Source organism: Phyllostomus hastatus, unplaced genomic scaffold (genome assembly GCF_019186645.2).
Source record: "Phyllostomus hastatus isolate PE091 unplaced genomic scaffold, TTU_PhHast_1.1 phas_contig_86, whole genome shotgun sequence".
Classification (NCBI taxonomy): domain Eukaryota; kingdom Metazoa; phylum Chordata; class Mammalia; order Chiroptera; family Phyllostomidae; genus Phyllostomus; species Phyllostomus hastatus.
This window is the reverse complement of record NW_025333977.1, coordinates 77,095,163-77,116,993: the sequence shown is the minus strand read 5'-3', so window position 1 is coordinate 77,116,993 and position 21,831 is coordinate 77,095,163. Positions and strand designations below refer to the sequence as shown.

At 35.2% G+C, this 21,831-nt stretch overlaps 1 protein-coding gene across 1 annotated transcript in view; it reads right to left on the bottom strand.

Moving 5' to 3' along the window:
- The window catches only part of LOC123827236 (T-cell receptor-associated transmembrane adapter 1), a 33,486-nt gene extending 14,493 nt beyond the window's left edge, over positions 1-18,993 (bottom strand). Inside the window, exons 1-2 of the mRNA XM_045851688.1 lie at positions 18,846-18,993; positions 6,245-6,355 (exon numbers count right to left, since the gene is read on the bottom strand). Coding sequence (XP_045707644.1) covers positions 6,245-6,355; positions 18,846-18,852 — 118 coding nt within the window. The 5' untranslated portion in view covers positions 18,853-18,993. The remainder of the gene's footprint in view (positions 1-6,244; positions 6,356-18,845) is intronic.
- Between the last annotated feature and the right edge of the window lie 2,838 nt (positions 18,994-21,831).

Genomic DNA, 21,831 nt, shown 5'->3' with positions numbered 1-21,831 from the left:
TCTGCTGGAAGAGTGAGAAATGTAAACAACTTCAATAAGCATAAGAATAAAAATTAGTTAATACAGACAAAAAATTGTAAACTGGAAAATAGAAAATATGTGGGATTTTTTTTGCTATGGCAGAAATGTTTATACTCAGGTAATCAATAATTATTCAGATTTTTCTAGCATTAAAGTGCATATCATATACAAGAATAGCCTGATGCATCATGGAACAAATTCAGGGTGAGAAATAAGACTTTGGATTTAAGCATTAGTTCTTTGATGTATTTGTCATATGACAACATGCAAATCACTTCAAAACTCTGTTCTCAGTTTACCCATAAGTGAAGATAATAAATGTCTACATCAGGCAAGTAGATGTAGAAGATAAATAAAACACTTTTTGTAAAACCCTCATAGAAAATGACAAAGTTAGTTTTTAACACTATACATTTTAAATGCACATCACATAACAAATCACAATTTGATTGTGCTGATTTCAACTGGGAAGTTTCTTCATTAAATGGATTAGCTGAAAACAATGGATATAAGTACAATGCTATTTTGATGATAAAATATTTATAAGTAAAGCTTGATTTAGAATGAAATAACCAAGTCTCGCCTTTGGCAGAGGCATTGTCACCAACTAAATACTGAATTGAAAGAAAAGATAAAAAATAAAAAAGTGAAAACAAAAGTAAAGAGTGACATTACTTAGAATAAGAAAAAATAAGCATGGAGTGAAAATATATTCCCCCAAACAAAGATTTTTAAGAAACAGTGTGTGTTTTCCATGGCAGTGGTCGGAGTGTGAATGCTGGTGCCTGGAAAGCACCCTGGTGTGATGGGTGCCAGGACAGCTCGGTAGAATGGAAATGTGGTTGTATGTATTGTCACCAGAGAACAGCAAAACAGAGTTTTAGACCGAAAAGCTTTGTGAGGAAAAAAAGGGGAAGCAATTATGTAAAGGATGCCATATACTAATGTAATGCTTAGGTAAAAGGAAATGAACTAAAACAATGCGAAGAAAAAAATAACTAACAGGTAAAAAAAATTATATTGCAAGACCAACCATTTTGAAAAAGCGCCCTGAAAGAGGAACTCTAAAGAAAAGTTCAAGGACACCGCCCGGTTCCAGGCCACTCTTAGGGCTATTTATATGTGTTGCCTCAAGTTGGATGCTCGGGACATGTGTAGTTTCAGTGTTACCGTGCTTCCTACATGAAGTGTAATAGAATATGATCTCTTTAAAAAGCAGAGTAGTAATCAAAAGTGTAAAGGTTCCAGCTAAGGAGAAAATTCAGCAAGCCCAGGCTCCTGAAAAGGGCTTGCTCTGACATGAGGGCTTACAAGTTTATTTACAAATAACTGGAATGATTTAAAAGCTACCTTATCATTTCAATGATTATCGGTAAAATAAAACAGCAGTTCTTATTTAGCTGTAAAACAGTTATATTTGCAAGACTCTGTCTGAGAAGAGCTGGGTGAGTTTTCCTAACCCTCTCCTGTGATTCAGGTGCAAACACTTTGTTTCTGGTTCATGGTTGAGAGGGTGTGAGCAAACAGCTGCTTTTATGTTTTCCCCTTTATCGCGTTCACCCTTCCATGCACAATACATAACAAGAAACCACAGCACATGGCTGAAACTCCATAATAAAAAAAGATTTGATACATTTTTAATGTGAAAAAATGTGCCATAATTTTCTAGTGAATAGGAGAGATATCGATAAGACTTTGATGTATGAGCAAGTCATACACTTGTTTTATCCTTCTCAAAACAGAGAAGAAAGGCTGGGTAAAGTATATTTGTACACTAAAGTATATTTGCGCACACATATACACACATGTGTGCCCGTGCACATATATATGCACACATATACATATACATATATGTGTGTGTATATATATATAGCTTTAAAGGAGAAAAAAATGAATGCAATCCTATCAGAAAAAAAGAAATAAACATAACCTTCCTAAAGAACAGATTTGAACCAAGAATCACATAAAAGACAAAAGATTTATTTTAGGGGGAAGGAAGAACTGCATTTCAAAGCTTCTACCTAGCACTGCTACAGAAAACATCAAGGAGAGGCTTATCTTGTCTATCTGATTGAATGTGAAGATATTACATTGTTGCTGGGATAGAGGTTGTCTTTCGTAAGCTGTTTAATACATAAGCAGAGCTTAGCCACTGACTGTTTGCCAAGGTGGAGTCATATCTTGCAAGTTTCTTAACCACAACGAATAGCACAAAGATGCAAAAATAGAGTTATATGAGGCCAGATATAGGGGTACTGCATTCCCAGACCAAGTGGCAGAAAAGCAAAGCTGGTTAATAGGATGGAATCTCTTCTAGTTTATCTGTCTAGCAGAAACAAAGCAAGGAGGAATCTTCAAGAAAAAGGAAAGAAGTCTGTTTGCAGAGCTAACCCCAAATCCAGCTGGAATCTCTGGTTGAGAAAGATAGCACTCATATGTAATAGAAAGGAAGGCAGTTATTACTAATACTTGGGAAAAGATACAGGAAGATGTTGGAGAGGTGGGAAGGGACATCAGGCAGAAAAAATGGAGGGGACAGGAATGAAGGGCATTCTTTCAGGATAAATAAACATTGCTCCAAGGTTAATCTTAGGTTTGCACACTAAAAAATGCAAGACCCAGTGTTGTGTGCGCCACCTAAGGAGAATACATTATATCTCAAATAAAATAATTTGCAATAGGTTAATATTTAGAACCAATTCCATGAAAGCTTACAGAAAAACTCTCTAAAATGAACCTGTATGCAACTTAAATGAGCACAGCAGTTATTGCTAAAATTCAGGTGATTGTACAGTTGTGTTAATGAAATAGATGGGGACAAGACATGAGCTGGGAGCTGGAGAGGGCCTGGAGGGTATAGGAATGGTGGGAGCAGAGAATAAGCCAGAGGAACTAATATTCACTCAAACAACAGACAATAAAATTAAACGGGATAACGTTGCCATAGTGAGTTCTTAACAAATGTTTCCGGAATGAGGGTAGGAAGTACCCAGGCCACCCAGAATGGAAATGTGGGCTGTACATTGTCCAGGACTGACTGACTAGGTCCCTACCACAGTCCCTCCTTATCTGTGGTTTCAGTTACCTATGGTCAACTGTGGTTCGAAAATATTAAATAGAAAACTCCCGAATAAACAATTCATACATTTTAAATTGCATGCTATTCTAAGTAGCATAATTGAATCTCAAGCTGTCCTGCTATGTCCCATTGGGCCATGAATCAGTGAATCACCCCTTTGTCCAGCCCATCCACATTGTGTACACTCCCTGCTCATTGGTCACTTTAGTAGCCCTCTCAGTTAGTGGGTCAAGTGTCATGGTGTCACAGTGCTTGTGTTTAAGTAACCCTTATTTTATTGTAATTTTTCTAATTTGTTATTAGTTCCTGTTGTTAATCACCTACAGTGCTTAATATAAAAACTAAACTTTTTCATAGGTACATACATATGCGATAACACATAGTATGTATAGGGTTTGGTACTAGCCATAGTTTTGGGTGTCCACTGGGGGTCTGGAACATGTCCCCCATTACTAAGGGGGACTACTGTGTTCATATAGGTATACATACAAACCCAATAGTCTAGATGATATTTGTAACATTTTGTAGATAAGGAAACTGAAACTCAGGGAATTTATACTACTTGCATAAGATCTCCCATGTAAATATTAAAAGCAAAGTTTTAATTCAATATCAGTTTGACTTAAAAAGCCATGATGTTAAAAACAATTGAAAGAACTAAAATAGATTTTTAAAAATACATCAATGAATGTAATTTGTTATTCTCTGTGCTTAAAAAAGGTCTAATCAAGGAACATGTATAAAAAATTGGGAAAACTTTAGCTGAACAACAATAAAATAAAATATTTCCCTCTATACTGCCTCTAGGCAATAGGTTCATTTATGGTAGGCCAGAGGTATAAGGGTTTGTACAATTGAAAAAAAAATCTGTCTTAAAAAAATAATAAAAGCCTGCTACTGTTTTTTAGCAGTGATCAACTGACCATTCATTATAAGTAAACAATTCCCCAAAGCAGTTTGTATGGTGGAAAAATGGTATGTTTATGCATAAATTTCAATATACAAACTATCAAAAATGAGAATTGGAAAACCCACTTGTTTTTTGACTCCACATAAATCTCCACAGAATTATCACTAGAATCAAAGGAAGAATGAATATTATCCAGATGCTTATTGTTGTCCTGGTTTCCACCTTAAATTACTTCACCTCTGTGGTTCAACTGACCTTTCTAACTCAGATGAAAATATCATCTGACTTCATAAAATATTTTCATTAAAATGTAAAATATATTCATTTTAAGTGATTATATAAAGAAAGGTACTGCTGTTAGCTCATTTTTTTCCACAAAGGAAACTTTCCAAAGAAGATATCTAGATATCTGATGATGGGGTCATTTGTACATCTGATATAAACTTTGAAAAATATTTTATTATAAAAGTAATCACTAAAGTCATTACTAATGAAAAAGTGCTGCTTGCCTGAACTTTTCTCTCAGGCACAGAAATGGGATAATAGAAATCCTGGAAGAGTGTTGGGTTCCTGGCCATGGACATTTGGTCAACAACGCAAAAGCAGAAGGCACCGGTGGAAGCCGTTTTGGACAGACAATTAGAAAAACCAAGCACTTATCCATGATTTTGCTACTAAATAGATGTGTGACCTCAGCTATGCCACTTTTCTAGTGCCTCTCATTTGTTTGCAAACCCACATGGCAATGATGCCTTCCTCTTCATATTTTATGTCAGCATTGTCAGTATTGAAGAAGACACTCGTGGGAACCAAGAACCCACCCCAGAGTCTGACCATTGTTTTAAATTAGCTGTATGCAATTTTTCTTGGTTACATGTATCTAACTTAGTTTAGTTAACTTAATTTTAATACTTTTCATCTGTTAAGAGAAAATGTATGTATCTTTTCTATTTGTTTATTATCACCTAAATGTTCTGCCCCTATTATTTTTGGGGGTGTTCTAGAATATTAAGACACCTCCCCAAAATTGTTGAACTTTCATATTTTTACTTTTCTTTTATTGTTGTTCTATTATAGTTGTCCCAATTTCCCATGTTGCTCTCCCCTGCTCTGCCCTCCCCCTCAGTCAGTCCCTACACTGTTGTCCTTGTCCATGAACAAGGACATCTTTCAAGGTCATCTGTCAAGGGTTCCTTGATTGACCCTTCCCCTTCTTTACCCTGTAACCCTCCTCCCCCCTCCCCTTTGGCCACTGTCAATTTGTTCTTTATTTCCATGTCTCTGGTTATATTTTGCTTGCTTGTTTGTTTTGTTGATTAGGTTGCAGCTAAAGGTGAGATCACATGGTATTTGTCTTTCACCTTCTGGTTTATTTCACTTAGTATAATGCTCTCCAGTTCCATCCATGCTGATGTGAAGGGTAGGAGTTCCTTCTTTCTTTCTGTGTAGTATTCCATTGTATAAATGTACCACAGTTTTTTGACTCACTCATTTACTAAAGAGCACTTTCATTTTTCTATCCATGCATCCATCATTCATTTTCCATCCATCCATCCAATCCATTCATGCATTTATTGCACATATATTGAATGCCTACATTGTGCAAAGATTATGCTTTTGCTGGGCATTGCACTATTTCAATAATGCAAAGGAGGGCAAAATTCATGGTTAAAAATGCTGCCCTGCTTATTGAAAAGAAAAGCAGATAGTGGCAGGTCCTCTTGACCTTCCCTCCTTGCCCCTGGGAGTGTTTAAAAACAAGTGTGTGGTTCAGTCTATTGCTTTTTCAGTTTCCTTTTTGTCCCAAAGAGCTGTCTGTATTTTAGGGGCCCTGAATGACGCTGAGAAGTTTGAGTAGGCTTGAGTGGAACCTTAAAGAGCTAGTCTTCAATTTTCTCATCACCCATCAGAGAGAATTTTTATGGCTATACCAGAATAGGCTAATTTTATAGGTTGTTCCACTGGAGGAGGAAAGATATGTTTTATCAGGACAATCTCTTCCTACTCTATCACTTAAGGCAGAGATAAAGTTAAGACTGGGAATCTTTAATATTTCTAATATGATTATATTCTTAAATTAAGAGAACTTGTATGGTGAATATGTACCAAACAGATTTTCTATAGATAAAAATATCCTGTTGGATAACACTTTATAAAATTGTCTGCTGTTGTTTTCCAGTGAATCAGTCTCAATTCAAGAAGGCCCCCTCTCACTATTTCTCAGAATGTCTTACCTTGTCGCTGCTTTTCCAGACAGTGGGAAATGTTTAAGATCAGTGATATAACCAAAGCTAAAACCAAGGAGACTAGAATTGCCCACACATAAAACTGGCACCCAGAGTTTGCTGCAAAACAAAACAAACATACCATTAATATAGGTACGGGACTTATTGGGGGAAACACTTCATAAACCATATAGAGATCTAATTATTATGCTGTACATCTGAAATTTAATATATTTATATAATATTAATATAAAATAATACTGAATGTCAACTGTAAATGAAAAATAAAAATAAATAAATAAAGTAAAATGTGCTGTCAAATCAAATATGTGTATAGTAGCTGCTTACCTATTTGTTTTGAACTAGGTTACACAATTAAAACTATTGAATTTATTCACAAAAAAGGATAAATCATCTGCCAAGAAATTAATTAACATTGAAAGCCAAAGACTTCTTATAGATTTCAAAATGGGTACTGGTAAAGGTCCCTACATTCAACACGGGCAAAAAGAAGCATTCTTTTTTTTTTTAAGATTTTATTTATTTATTTTTGGAGAGGGAAGGGAGGGAGAAAGAGAGAGAGAGAGAGAAACATCAATGTGCAGTTGCTGGGGGCCGTGGCCTGCAACCCAGGCATGTGCCCTGACTGGGAATCAAACCTGCGATGCTTTGGTTCGCAGCCCGCGCTCAATCCACTGAGCTACGCCAGCCAGGGCAAAAGAAGCATTCTTAGTATTAATGACAAAGAAAACATCTTTAGTCTGGCTACTAAAATTTGACAACTGGTGACTGATCATAAAAACTTTGGTTTAAAATCAAGAATATCCAAATTACTTAGATAATACTTTGCTATACTTTTACCCTTTCTTTCATCCTTAAACTACAATCATACTTGCCTTCATTATTTGTGCAAAACTTCTTACTCCCTTCTGTTATTCCCAGTAGTGTAAGATACTGTGTGTTGGGATAAATCAATAATTCTGGAATCATAGAAACCCAGTTTTGTTAACACTGGCCATAAAGAGCTTTTTTCATATTATTTAGATCCCCGTGAATGGATAATGGAGAATTCATTATGTTTCCCTTTCTCTTCTGTGAAGGCTTCTTTTTTCATTCCTGAGCCATAAAGGGGTTTCTGTGGGATATAATGGCCTATTAGTTGCCATTGGTTATTTATGGCAATCTTTACACAGATATGAGTGACTACTAAGATAATTAGCTTGATTTTATATATATAATATATATTATGCATAAATTATACAACTTACTATATACAAAATTATTTATATATAATATATAAACATATGTATATATTACATATTAGCCTAATTATATATATTAACCTAATATATATGGGCCTAATATTATAATCAGCTTCTAGATTACAATATACACATATATAATTAGGTTGATTATCTTAGTAGTCATATATCCATGTGAAAAGTAACTTGTGATTCTATAATACTCTATGTTTATGGGTTCAACCAGTATTAATTGGACATCTCATCTATGCCAGAAGCTATGCCCTATATTAGGAACCAAAGATAAAGGAAACAGCATCTTGCTCTCAAGGAACTCTCTGTTTAGTTGGGGGCAGGGAAGGGCAAAAATGTATAAACACATAATTAGAAACTCATGAAATGCAATATGTAAATAGCTACAACAGAGATTGTTATGTACCTTCCAATCCCAACTCTCTGTGACTATCCAAAATACAAAACATTTAAGCTCTTTCAAAAAATCCAAATACTGACATTAAACACAATAAATAGCACAAGCAAAACCTTATTAGGAGAAAAATTAATTTTACTTCCCTAATCTGTCTTTAAATCATCCAATAAAGAATACATAAACCCAAATGTTCTTTGTGCTGCTCTATTTTACTTATAATCTTTATCTCAAATTTGACATATGAATGGCTAATCATTTTCCTTTTTATTGACTATGCTATTATAGTTTTCCCAATTTTTCCTCCTTTATCCCCCCTCTGCCTTGCACCCCCCAACCTTCCAGCATTCCCTCCCCTTAGTTCATGTTCATGGGTTGTAAATGCAAGTTCTTTGAATTCTATGTTTTCTATACCATTCTTAACCTCTCCCTGTCTATTTTATGCCTACCAATTATGCTTCTTATTTCCTGTACTTTTCCCCCTGCTATTCTTCCCCTCCCTCCCCACTGAAATCCCTCCATGTGATCTCCATTTCTCTGATTCTGTTCCTATTCTAATTGTTTGTGTAGTATTTGTTTTCATTGTTGTTGTTTTTTAGGTTTAGTTGTTGATAGTTGTGACTTTGTTGTCATTTTATTGTTCATAGTTTTTTATTTTCTTCAATTTCTTACATAAATCCCTTTAACATTTCATATAATAAGGGCTTGGTGATAATGAATGGCTAATCATTTTCTTTGAATACCTGTTGTCCTTGCTGTAGTTGCTGAACTGCCTTTAGTGGTCCTGTCTATTTTGGTTGGCTTTATTTATTTATTGGTATTTGTTTGTTCATTTATTTATTTCATTTTTATTGAGTTCACTGGGGTGACACTGGTTAACAAATATATACAAGTTTCAGGTACATATTCTGCATCACATCATCTGTGCCTGTATTGTGTTCACCACTCCAAGTCAAGTCTCTGTCCATCACCATTTGTCCCTCCTATACCTTCCTCCACCTCAGCAATCACCACACTGTTGTCCACCTGTTCTCTAGGCATACAGATGATTAAATACAAAATGTATGTCTATGTATTTGTGATATAGATGTACATATGCATGTAATTTGCACATCACATTCTTATATACATTGCTTTTGTTTGAACTACTCTATGGCTCTCATAACACCAGAAAATCTGCCTACTAATGTTTGCTACCTCCTCTCTAATTTTGTACTGTGCTAGTTAGATGATCAAGATACTGTACATTGCACAAAAGATGGAATGACTTCTGCCTTCTAGTCTGCAATGCTGGACATAAAATATGTGATTTATAAAAGAAATTTCAAGAATTAATAAATAGGAAAAGTTAAATGATAATGGTAGGAAAATGTGTGAATTTCTTTTCTTTAAATTTTTTTTTATATTACATAAAGTAAAAGAAAATTGAGATGACTTGAATAGTCTTTTATCTTCCTTAATAGCACTACCAGTTAATCTGTTTAAAAACACTAAGGTTTGGAGGGGACTAATTTATTCACTAAGAACATAATCCTATAAATATTTATAAGGATTCTATAACATAATATTTATTAACTTTTAAATATAATAATCCTAGGTATTGTACAGTAATGCATATATTCCTAGAATTATTTATTTGTTATTTATGTTTAATTATGCATTTTGAAAAAGCCACAAGTGACTTCTGAGTGTAAATTTAAAATTTCAGTAATACTAGAATATAAAATAACATGTAATTTCCTTTATTAATGCATAAATGGGACACTAATATTAAACTAATTGGCTTTTTAAAAAGATTACCACTGTATTTGGGGGATATTTACCATGCTAGTATGTTAATTTTAGCATTTGCATAGAATTCCACAGTATTTGCTATAATATAATTCATCTACTCATTTCTTTAAGAGGAACATTCTGATATTTTAAAATGTTTTTCTCCTACAAACAAAATACAAAATGCTCCATTGAACATTTTATGCATATGTGGACTATTTGTAGAGGAGGTTCCTGAGAATAGAACTGCTGTGTCAAAGGGAATTTTTAAAGCTCTCTTTCAGGGAGTGATTGATCCCCAACTCCCATTGGTAATAATCCCTCTCAGGTGGTTGCTTTAACATAATTGTGGAAAATGGGGCCAGCAAACTGTCTCACATGTCAGATGGGTCTCAGTTTCCCTCTTTGCTGTCACAATATAACAATTTTACAAAAATATTAATTTCTGATTTCTATCATTAAATTAATATTTTTATTATTAAAGACTTTTCTTCTTATGTATGCCATGGAACCACAGTTTAGGTACAGTTCTAAGTCCTTTTGCATTTTAAAGCAACATGAGGGCACACACTATATTTTTCTATTAAAAAACAGAAAAAGTATTTCAGGTTATTCAGGAAGCCAAAGTAGATTGTATTCATTCACTCTCTAAAGTCATTGTATTTGGGGACATTTAAATAAATGAACTTGAACTGTTACATCATCTATGTTGAATGCTACATGACAATTAGTAAATTCAGATAAGCAAAAACACAAAAATAAGAATCAACCCAAACTTTATTATCCAGAGACAATCACTGTGCAGTTTGTTTAATTTATTTCCAAACTTATCATTCTCTGTGTAGAAATTATTGCAGATGGAGATCTAGAACTCAATTATACAGACTATACTGTTATTTACTTTCCACAGTGTGCTTCTTTTCCTCCCCTCAAATGTGCTTCCATTTCCTTTAGCAGCCCTGCATTCCACTGCATGAGTTTTCCATAATTTATTTAAACAATCCCTTATTGTAAGATATGTAAGTTGCTTCTAATTTTTAGTTATATAAACAATGTTGTGATGAATGTCTTTAGCTAAAGCTGTATACTTATCTTAGGTTTTTTAGGTAAAAATTCTTGAAGATGAATTGCTGGGTCAAAGGGTATACACATTTTAAAGGAATTTGATATCTTGATGTTCACAGTTTTAAAACACCGTACCAAGCTAACTGTTTTCAGGTCAGTCTGCCCTCTTTCACATTAGTTCAAATGGCCCTGACATTACATTTATCGCTCTTGTTTAATCCACGCTACACCAGCTACCACTCAGGACCTAGCTCTCTCCTTCCACACACTGTCCTCATACATTCCACTCCTCCGTGATTTTTGGAGAAAGTTGTCTCCTTGTCTTCTTTCTGAAGTCTATGACATAGGTCTTTTAAAAGAAGGTGCCTGTTCCTATTTCTGCCCTAAATACACAGGACATCACACTTTCTCTCCTTACCATGGTCTATTTCTACAAGATGTTATTTTAGGTTTCTTTAGATTGCAAGTCTTTTAGGACTTGCCTGCTATACCCACCAAATAATACACCATGTTCCAGTCATTCTGAAGCATTGCAATTTTCAATAGACATCATATTTACCATTTTGTTTCTTTATGTCTCTGTGTGTTTGTTCCTTTGTCTGAAGTACCTCTTACCTCATATATTCCTAACCATCCTTCAAGTCTACCTTCTCTCTGAAGCATTCACTCAGTGCTTCCTGTCCCCCACCCAGTGACACCCTATATATCCCTCTATATTTCAACAAGTATTGACCTAATAATTTATATACAAAAATCTGTCCCCAGTAGTCTCTTAAGTTCCCAAGAGACAGAAAGATTGTCATATTTATCTTCAACTTCATGACTCATTTCTTCATTGTAGCTATTTTTATGGGAATTAAGTGAATTAAAATATGTAATGAGATTTGGAGCGTACTGTTTCTCACTGATATTTAATGCTCAATGATATTAGCTATTGTTTTTCTTTTTATTATTATCTTACTACTAGTAAGATTCCTACCATCATTTTAGCAACCTGTTCAGCCAAAAGTAGGTGCTTACAAAACATGTGTCAACTGCCTAAATAAATGAAAAGTGGAGTAAAGAAGAGTTATATAATGATAGGCCAACAGAAAGGTTCTGACCAAGTGTGAGGTCTAGAAACACCCACAACCCAAGAAAGATATGATGTAGATTCTATTACATTTGTCTACAGTGCTATTGAGAAAGGACCTTCCTCCCAGAAGCTGGGGAATAGAACCTGTGAGAGAAGAGGAATGCATTAGGCCTCTGTGGCTCTGGTGAAAGTTCTCATCAACAAATCCTAATGCTCTCTTCCATGAATCTGTGTTGACAAAAAAACCCTACTGAGAATTAGTTTGTTTTGTACAAAGTATGTTGGTGCCAACAGCTCGCTATCTGACTACATTTATGGGAGTTGTTACCACTATAAATAGGAGATTTTATTTTCTTTTTTAAAAATCACTGGGGAGTTGTAGTAGAGTGAGCACAATTTCTTATCTCAGTAGTTGAGATAAGCTGTATGAGCCCAATCACAACCCTAGGAAATACATGCTTGCATAAAATGGGATACTGATAACCTGTGCCAGGGCGAGCAGAAAGAATCTCCTCATGGACCATGTCACAACTTTAAGAAGCTTCAAATGGGATGTGCTTTCATTCTCTTCTTTTCAACATTGACCTTAAGCACCTACTATGTTTATTTTTACTTGTTAAGTGTATGTCTTTCAACTATGAGAACAGAAAAATGGACTTTTCTTATATGCTGGTAACATGCTTTTACCTTTATAAACCCAGTCATGAAATAGTTGTTCTTTCTAGCTATTATTAAGTTGTTCTTTCTGGCTGCTTTTGGCAGATGTCCATCTCCTTTCAGCCTAGTAATTATAAATCATGGTATATTATAGTACAGCACAGTGTAGTATTACTTACCTAAGGACACATTTCACAACTAATTTATTACTATGGAATTAACCAGAAAGTTGCATTGCTTAAAATTAAACATTTAATAAATGTCTTAATAGTTTACCTTTGGCCAAATTGGGTGATTTGTAACCTTGCTTAAGAAATAGTCCAGTCTAGAAATTATGATATCAACTCTCTGATATATGCTTTGTGACCTTGACCATTCACTCACACAAATACTGAAAAGATGCAAAACTGATTTTGGAAGGAAATTTTGACCCTGCCTATAACTTCTTCCTGTATCTGCCTCTGGATAGAGGTAGAATGGGCTTCAGTGACTTTCTGTATCGGGACACATCCCAGTTATATTCCTAAGGTATTGTAAGAGAATATCAAACTTTCTTCCATCTCAGCTGATCATCATTTTTAAAGTGGTAGCAGAGACCCAAACTTTGGGTTGTAGTCAGAAAATAAAAAGTAAAACTCTCTGCTGCTCTTTTTTTTTCTTTCATTTTCTATATTTTCTGCCTTTGTTATCAGGGCAAAATAAATCTTGTTTTAAGGAAAAGAACCAACTATATGGAAACATGCCTTCTTTTTTTTTTAAGATTTTATCTATTTATTTTTAGAGAGAGTAGAAAGGAGGGAGAAAGAGAGGGAGAGAAACACCAATGTGTGGTTGCCTCTCACATGCCCCCTACTGGGACCTGGCCCACAACCCGGGCATGTGCCCTGACTGGGAATCTAACTGGCAACCCTTTTTTTCTTAGGCCGGCACTCAGTCCATTGAGCCACACCAGCCAGGGCACAAGGATGTGAAACTTGCCATTGAATTCATTAATTATGGAGATGCTATGAACTAGAAGATATTGTTTGATACATCGTTGGGTAGTTTCAGGTATAAGAAGCTGGGATCTCCTGAACACCTGGAACATTTTTACACTTATAGTCTATGTGCATATTGTCATTGGTCATGTGTCTGTATTTCTATATCATTTGACACAATCTACCATAATTCTCAGGGATTATATGATACTCATTTTTGTAAACTAATTGTATCCCTTGCTCCTTAGTTTCTCTTTGTGATGATTTATTTGGTTATCTATATACTGTTCTCTATATTTCTAATACCTCTCTTTCTGGAAGAGAGGTAAGAGATTAAATAAATACATAGATAATAGTAATAATAAATCTCTAGAATTTATCATTCCTGAGAGAACTAATAAAATCATACTTCTTCCTACTTAGTGTTTTTTCCTCTATTTTTCACATCTAGTATTTAATATATACTCAATAAATAGTTGTGGTTTGGGTAAATAAAATATAGCACAGTATTAAAAAAATATGCTTCAAGGCAGTAAGCAGAAAGCCCTAATCTTATTTTTAAAATACAATGATTTTTTAGCTATATATTATCTATCATTTGCACAAAATTATATTTTGATTATACGTTTCTCTTTTACCTTTTTAATTAAAGGAAGCACTGAGAAAGTTGTATTAGTTCATCAACTGCTGCAAGAAGAGAACTTCCCTCTCAGCTATAAACAAACAGCTAAATCAGTCTCATGAGCCTACATTTCATGTGACAGCTTTAAGGAAAGACCTTATACTTTTCTTGAAATGTCAGCAACACTAAGGCAAAAACATGGACCTCAATGTACATTCCTCTCAGGCTGGTTTTTATCATTCACTATAACAGTAAATCTGCTTCACATAACCAACTTAAACCACAGGCTAACTTCTAATGTGTAAAGTTGGTTTAGCATGGTCTCCAGTTTTCCTCTGATGTTAGGAGTCTATATTCCTATTGAACTCTTTTTTTCCCCAAAATTTTTTCCCTTTGTAATGGGATTTGAGTTTTACATAGGAGGATTTCGATTTAGAAGTTTTGTATTTTGTGATGTTCTTGATATCTTTCATAATCTTTGATTGCCAACAATAAATACCCCCATTTTGGAAAACAAAGCAAAACACACAGGGATGAGAAGATACTGAGTAGCTACATGGTGAAGATTTTCAACTTGAACAGGAGATCTGTGTAAATGTTCACACACACACACACACACACACACACACACACACACACTTCATCCTTCCCATACCCAGTTATTTCCCATGTGCAGTATGAATATTTCTAGATCCTTGTGGGTATCTATTCAGTAGAAACAGTGCCTGTTATAATACTGAATGCGCAAAGTACTCAAAAATTCCTGCCTAACAAATGCAATCTTTAGTATCTTTATTCATTAACTGTAATTACTTTCATTTGTATAGCTTTTATCAATTTAAAAAGAACTCCCACATAATGTGAATTTAGCTATTTACACTGTTAAAAAGCCAAAGATCTCAGGAAGTCATTAGTGAGGCAATGACAACCAGGAAAGCCATGATTTAAGTTTGTATTAGCTTTCAACTGCCAGAGGCTAATGGAGATAGGTTTAATTATAAGAACTCTGACTCCCTTAAAACCAATAGTCCTTGGTAGGCACTGTATTTAAAATTCACAATTAGATGTGCTCTGGAAGGAAACTCAGCTGAGCAAATGTAATGCCTTTCTGCTTGCAGGTTTATTCTTACAGGAGCCTTTACTTAAACAACTAACAATAGAAAAGTAATAAATATAATGCCTCAATTGTTCCTCCTTCAGGGGTTCTGTAACCGAGACAAGTGTATGCATTTATAGTATACAGGATATGGCCTTCCGTGATGGCTTTTCTTGTTGCCTCATGAACTCTGTCAGAGAAGTGAATGTCTCTTCCTTGTATTCCATGAATGTGTATGTGTATTTATTTTAGGCCCCCCAGAAAATTCAAAGAAAAAGTTCAGATATAACAATCCCCATAGGTTCTGCTCATGAGTTTTCTTACTGTGCTGATGGATTGGTGCCTAATTAGGCACATTCATGATTCTCTGAATGTGGCACGTTGTCACTGCCCACACAGTCCACGACCACTGTCCACCCCCACAGCCCATCACTAGAAGGCATTAGAGTGGTAGGAGTACTGGGAGGGGTTCTCAAATCCAGTCCCAAGCTTTTAAGTACATAAGATAATGTTTTCAATGGAAAAATAAAAACCTGTCACCTTAAATGTCTACTATAAACAAAGGGCTGTTTGAGAAGTGAGTGGTGTATGTCCAAGAGATGCTACAAAGGACAGAGGGACAATAGCTGTACAGCCCATTGCAGTGTCTGTTTCAAATGGCCTGGAGAAAGGGAGTGTGTGTAGTCACAGGCTGTGACTACAGCCTGTGAATGTGGGACATTCTGCCAATCACTGAACCTCACTCCTGAACCACTTCTAAAACAGGGGTTCAGATCCCCCTGTACGTGATGTCTACATCCCTCCTTTAAGCACATTGCAAATGCCCTTAACCAATACTTACCAAATTTAATTGGGGAAAGCATATGGATGTGAGTGAAGTGCAGGGTAGATCTTAAGACAATATGTTGTGATTCCTGTACTCACTTTCATAATTAAACTTTAACTGTAGTTGGTAAACTTTAGAAATCCTACTGGAATGAAAGTAATGGAAAAATCCCTGCTTTCAATGAATCTCTCTTCATCCATATTTAGCTGTCCATTTTATGTCCATACCTATTGTTTCCTATTGGATAAACACCTTGGTAAGGCCCTCAGATGATGGCATGGGTATGTGGAAATTTTCATCTAATACATTTCTTTCACTACTGTGTTTTTCTAATGTCTTCAGAAGGTCTGTTAATTTTTTCTCTCTTCTTTTTAATTCAGGAATGCTGACAAAATTAAATGAAATTTAAAGTGCTTGGAAAAGTGATCTACAATATTAATTATTAACTAGCAATGTATGGACATTTATTTCTCAGCTGTGACCTTTAAGTGACAATTTTTCCTGAGTTAACTTTCCTTAAAACCACTGCCAAACTATCTAAATTAAATAATCAAACATGATCTGTAACCTACCTTTATTTTAGAGAACATCTGAATTTAAAAGATGATTCATAAATCAGTCCTATCTACCTGGTTTCTAAAAGAAAGGCTTTCATTTTTCTCAGAAAGGTGATTGAGGCCCAAGGGAAAAGCAAACTGAATAAAGACAATGAAAATTCTGTTTTAGAAAAACAGCAATGTAACTACATTGGGAGTCATTGTTTAAACGAAATTAATGGTAGCCCAAAGGAGTTGTTTTCTCCACTTGGCTCAGCTAATATTGATTTTGTGTGACTGCAGAAAAACAGTTGGAATTATGATACCAGCACATTTATTGATGCAGTGACTGGAAGGCACATAGGTAGGAGAAAAGGAAAGATTAGGTTTTTTTTTTTCATACATTGTTTTAATTAACTAGGAATTTCACTTTTTTGTTGTGTTCAAACACTTTCTTTTTTATTTCACCTATCTCAATGTAAAAAATATTATCATCTGATTGTCATCTTATTTCAAATTAAGGTTTTTGTTTTGTTTTAAAACCTATGATGCTTCATGATGACCACTTTATTTTTTGTCTCTTATGTGGAATTGTAGAAAGTCTTAATTGACAATGGAGGAGTTCCTTTATTACACGAAGGGAAAACCTAAATTACAAAATGCTGTGGAGATTTTGCCATTTCCCTTGTAAAATTATAATTAATTAATACTGGAAAGAGTTGAATGTCATATTCACTGGCTTTGGCCTTCCTGAGTTCCCCATCACCATTGGCTCATGGCAGTTGTTCCTAGTGTTGCTGTGTTCATTTCCTGCAGGACACTAGCAAAACTGGAACAATTCTTTTTGTTCTTTGCTAATCTATGAAACCCTGGAAAAGGAGGAACGGCATGAAAACTGTGTATGTCAGCTTATGCTCCCATGTGATTAACCCAATCAATTGATTTTAAAATCTAGCGAACAAAACACTGGATGCAAATTCACAGAATTATAAGATATAATATCTTAATAAATAGCTCATACTCATAAACATGAAAAGTCCTCTAAGCAGAACAATTAAGCAAAAGATGTAATCAGACAATTTACAAGTGATAGAATTATAAACAGTTTAAAAACCCATGCAAAAATGTTCAACCTCATTATAATCAAAGTAATGCCTAGTAAACAATGTCTTAGCCTATTGTGCTTTTATTAGAAAAGATTTCCTTTTAAAAAATTAGATCAGCCTGTTAAGGAGAGACACTGCTAGGAAGAGAGTGAATTATCATCACTCTTGGAAAAGCAATTTGGTAATAATGAGACCTAAAATGTTCACAGCCTCTTATTCAGTAATTCCAGTTCTAGAAGTCTTTCCTAGAAAATAATCCTTAGAAGATGAGCTGTAGAGATGCTCATCTTTCTGTCATTTAAAATATAAAAAAGAAAAACTAGATACAACATAAATGCTCAACAATAAATAAGTAACTAAGTAAACTATATTTAACCCAATAGATATTATTTTGTACATTCATGTAAAATAATTAGGAGTTATTATAAAAAAGGAAATTGTTATAATGTTGGTAAAAAAAGTTGGATTATGACTTTGTGTACATTATTATTTCAGCTTTGAAAAACAAACCAATGTAGAATGCATTGAAACAAAAATTGGGAGGAAACACAATGTACTATGTAGAATTTTATTATGAGATGGGAACTCCTGTAATTTTTCCTTTTTCATACATATCTCTCAGTTGTAACCCTCAATAAATATGCATTTTCTCTTAACACACAAAAAAACACTCATTAAAGAAATAAAAAGTACATAAAAGAATGAAAGAAGAGTGAACCATCAACATGGGAGAGACACAGCCGATCAATGTGGAGTCAACTGTCACAGTCCACTGCACAGGCAATGAAACCCCCACTGGCCTCAGGAGATGATCTAGTTCCCAGACTCTAAGGAATTAGAATGTGATTAGTGCTAGCCTGCTTTGTGACTGAACAAAACTAAAGAGGAATGTGTATGGTCAATGAAAGTTTCTTTAAAAATAACAATTTCTTTACATGTCATAGTGATTAAAGAAAAAACACTGAATAGCTTCAACTAGCTTTATATTGTAAAACACTTCCCAATTTTTTCTTTTAAAATAGTCATTTATACTGATTAATAGATTTCAAAATGTGTTCTAATTACACTAGAGGTCATCTCACATTTTAAAAATAATGTATAAACTAATCTACTTTCCAAATCTTAAGTGTCTTTGCTGGAGACTCGAAAAGTTATTAAGTGAAATTTTAGGCATAGGAACAAAATAAAAAAATTAAAAATTCTACTTACCCGGCATATTTCCTTTCTCAAGAATTCCTTATGTAGCCATAAGGCAAATGCCTGTTTTAAAAATGCTCCCACAAACTTTTGTTTCTAAGTAATTTTGCTTTGTTAGAAGAAGAATGGCAGTAAAACTTGTCTTTGTCTCTACCTCAGTTTTTTCTCTTTTCTGTTTCTTAAAACCTTTTGTGTGTACTTTGTTCAGTTACAAACAGGAAATGTGGTGATGGAGGTTTCTAGACTTTTGATCTGAAACTAGTAGTAGGCTTTTAATTTTTGTGTAACGTGAGAAAATCCCACAATACTCTATACCCTGCTCTTTGAGTTTTTATCAATACCTAAACCTAATTTTAAAAATAAACAATAAAATCAAATTATAAATTAGACTAGGAGGCGATCTCCAATCTTTCTGGAAAGAATCCAGCAATATCCTCGCTCGTGAGTTCACGTGGAAATAAAATGAACTATACTAAACTGGGAAGGAAACAGTGAGAAGCCCCAGGTGTGCTCGGCTGTCAGTTGTGTTTTCTTTGAGGCATGACAGAAGGAAGGGAATTAGCACTTTCTGAAACTCTGTATGTCGGGCACCTTCTTGACATTGTTCCACTAGGAGAATGGATGCCTGCCTCCCTTCCTGCCAACCCTCACCTCAGCCCACGTGGGTGCCTCTGATCAATCCAGGTCCATTTGGCAGCAAGCTCCAGCTCTCGATCCCCACCTTGGAGTTTCAATACTGAGAAGTTTTAAATGTTCGTGAGCATAAGTATTTTATGTGGTACTAATTCAACATGCATATCCCTGAGGTCCTCTAAATCAGAATATTTGGAGTGGAGCCCAGGAACCTGCATTTTCCCAGGCACCCCCTCATTATTTTAATACAGGTGTCCTGAACAATGTTCTGAAAAACTCATATGTATATCAATGGTTGCATTGTATTTTTAACATTGCCAGATAAAGGTTTTCTCTTTATCTACACATATGCTTTGCATGTATTTCTGTGCATGTATCTGCTGCATGTTGTATGCTAGTATGCATATTTGCTTATGCTGTCCACTCATTTTCTCTAATTATAGAAGAATGGCAAGCTTGAATCCAGTACATTATAAAAGGAGACTTTGAAGGAAAATAAAAAATGAGGCAATGCACAGACTCAGAGCAAAGATATTAGATGGCTTGCAGGACATTTTGCTCTAACTGATTTCTCTAAGATTCTTGAGAGCAGGAAGAGTATTGATCTTATCCATCATTAAAGTTCCAGCCTCCAGAAAAATGCCTGGCATGTTGTAGTTCTCAATAAATATTCTCACAATGATTAAATAAATAAATGTTAGTCTTCTGCTTTTGCCTTGCTTCATTACCAAAAACAACTCCTTAGTAACCGAAATGCAGGGTTTCTTTATTCTTTGGACAGAGTTGACTAAACACTAACAGACTTTTCTACTTCAGTCACTCTCTCCAGAAACATTTCTTGTGAATCATTAAATCAGAATCTGTAAAACAAAAAGAGACCATGGAGATTCCCTCATCTAATCTTATATATTTTTCAAAAAGCATTTTCAAAATATGTTCTATATAACACTAAGCCTTTAGGAAATTTTTGAAAAACAAATGTTCTTTCAACATATTATTTTCACCTTTGTGAATGCAAGCACATTAAAGGCTTGGTAAGTCCTACAGAGAAAAATCCTGACTAGTCATTTAACAGAGCTTTTTCTAAATCCATTTGGCCAGAGAACTTCTTGCTCGGCTGCCATCCATTAGCAGGGTAACAGGTTGTGTGAAGCAGGCCTGGATGTCCACAGACCAAGAGCTCAAAGGAACAGAAGTCTCAGGTTCATGGAGGGACCAAAGGACAAAGGAATTCAAAGGATCCATCCAAGAATTAGGTAGAACACAGGAACAGAGAAAGCTGCTGGAAAGCTGAATCCCAGACTTCAGGTAGTTCTGAGCACCAGAGACTTCAGTTGAAGAGGAAAGGGCCCAGGTATATGGGAGTCTCAAAAGGAAGAAGCCTCGGTCTCAAAAGGAAACTGCATAGATTACCAGAACAGGACCTTGGAATATGGGCAAACTAGATGCTTACCTATATCATCTGGGACATATGGAGAGAGGTGGTCTCAGGCCTGGAAATTTAGGTGCAGGCATCTCCTTATTAGAATAAGAACAGTGTAGAGGATGAAATGAGAAGAAACAAGGATACCCACATCCTAGCCGTCACATAAAACAGAAATCCAGAAATAATAAGGGTGTTCAGTAGTTGGCTTTGGCTGCAGAGAAGACCAGACTCAGTAAGAATGATTCAGGTAAAAATGCAGGAATTCTGTGGTTAGCCCAGAAGGTAGGTATACCTCTCAAGACAACCCAACAAGGAGAGAGACTCCAACTAAATGCACCAGTTGGGACAGTGCCTGAAGCTTTGGGGCTTCCCTGCCTCAAATCTGTGATGTCTGGGAAGGAAAGGGAAGAGGAGACTCTCCCTTTTTAGGTCAGTAGACAGTCTGTGGTACACGCTGAGTGATTACCTAATGGCTTCAGTGAGGTAATGAACATGACACATGATTGGTATCTCCAAAATAAGCCTAGGCTGATAAATCCTAACTACGTCACACTTTCCAATTATTATATCTTTGAAAAGTGATATATGACAGTGGATGCAAAAAAGGAATTTATTTATAAGAAAGTGTGTATTTATTCTTACATGTTTAAACTTCAGTCACCTTCAAAGTACTCTCCATTTGATGCAATACACCTATCAAGACATTTCCACTGCTCAAAACAGTTTCTGAATTTGTCAATTTTGATATCTTTTAGTACTTCTGCCATTTTTTGTTTCCATACCAGCTTTTTTTTTCAGCTTTTCCATACCAGCAAAACATTTCCCTATGAAGACTTTTTTAACTAGGGAAACAAAAAATAGTCACTTGGGGCAAGATAGGGTGAGTAGGGAGGGTGGGGCATGAGGGTCAGGCCATTTTTGGTCAAAAGCTGCCAAACA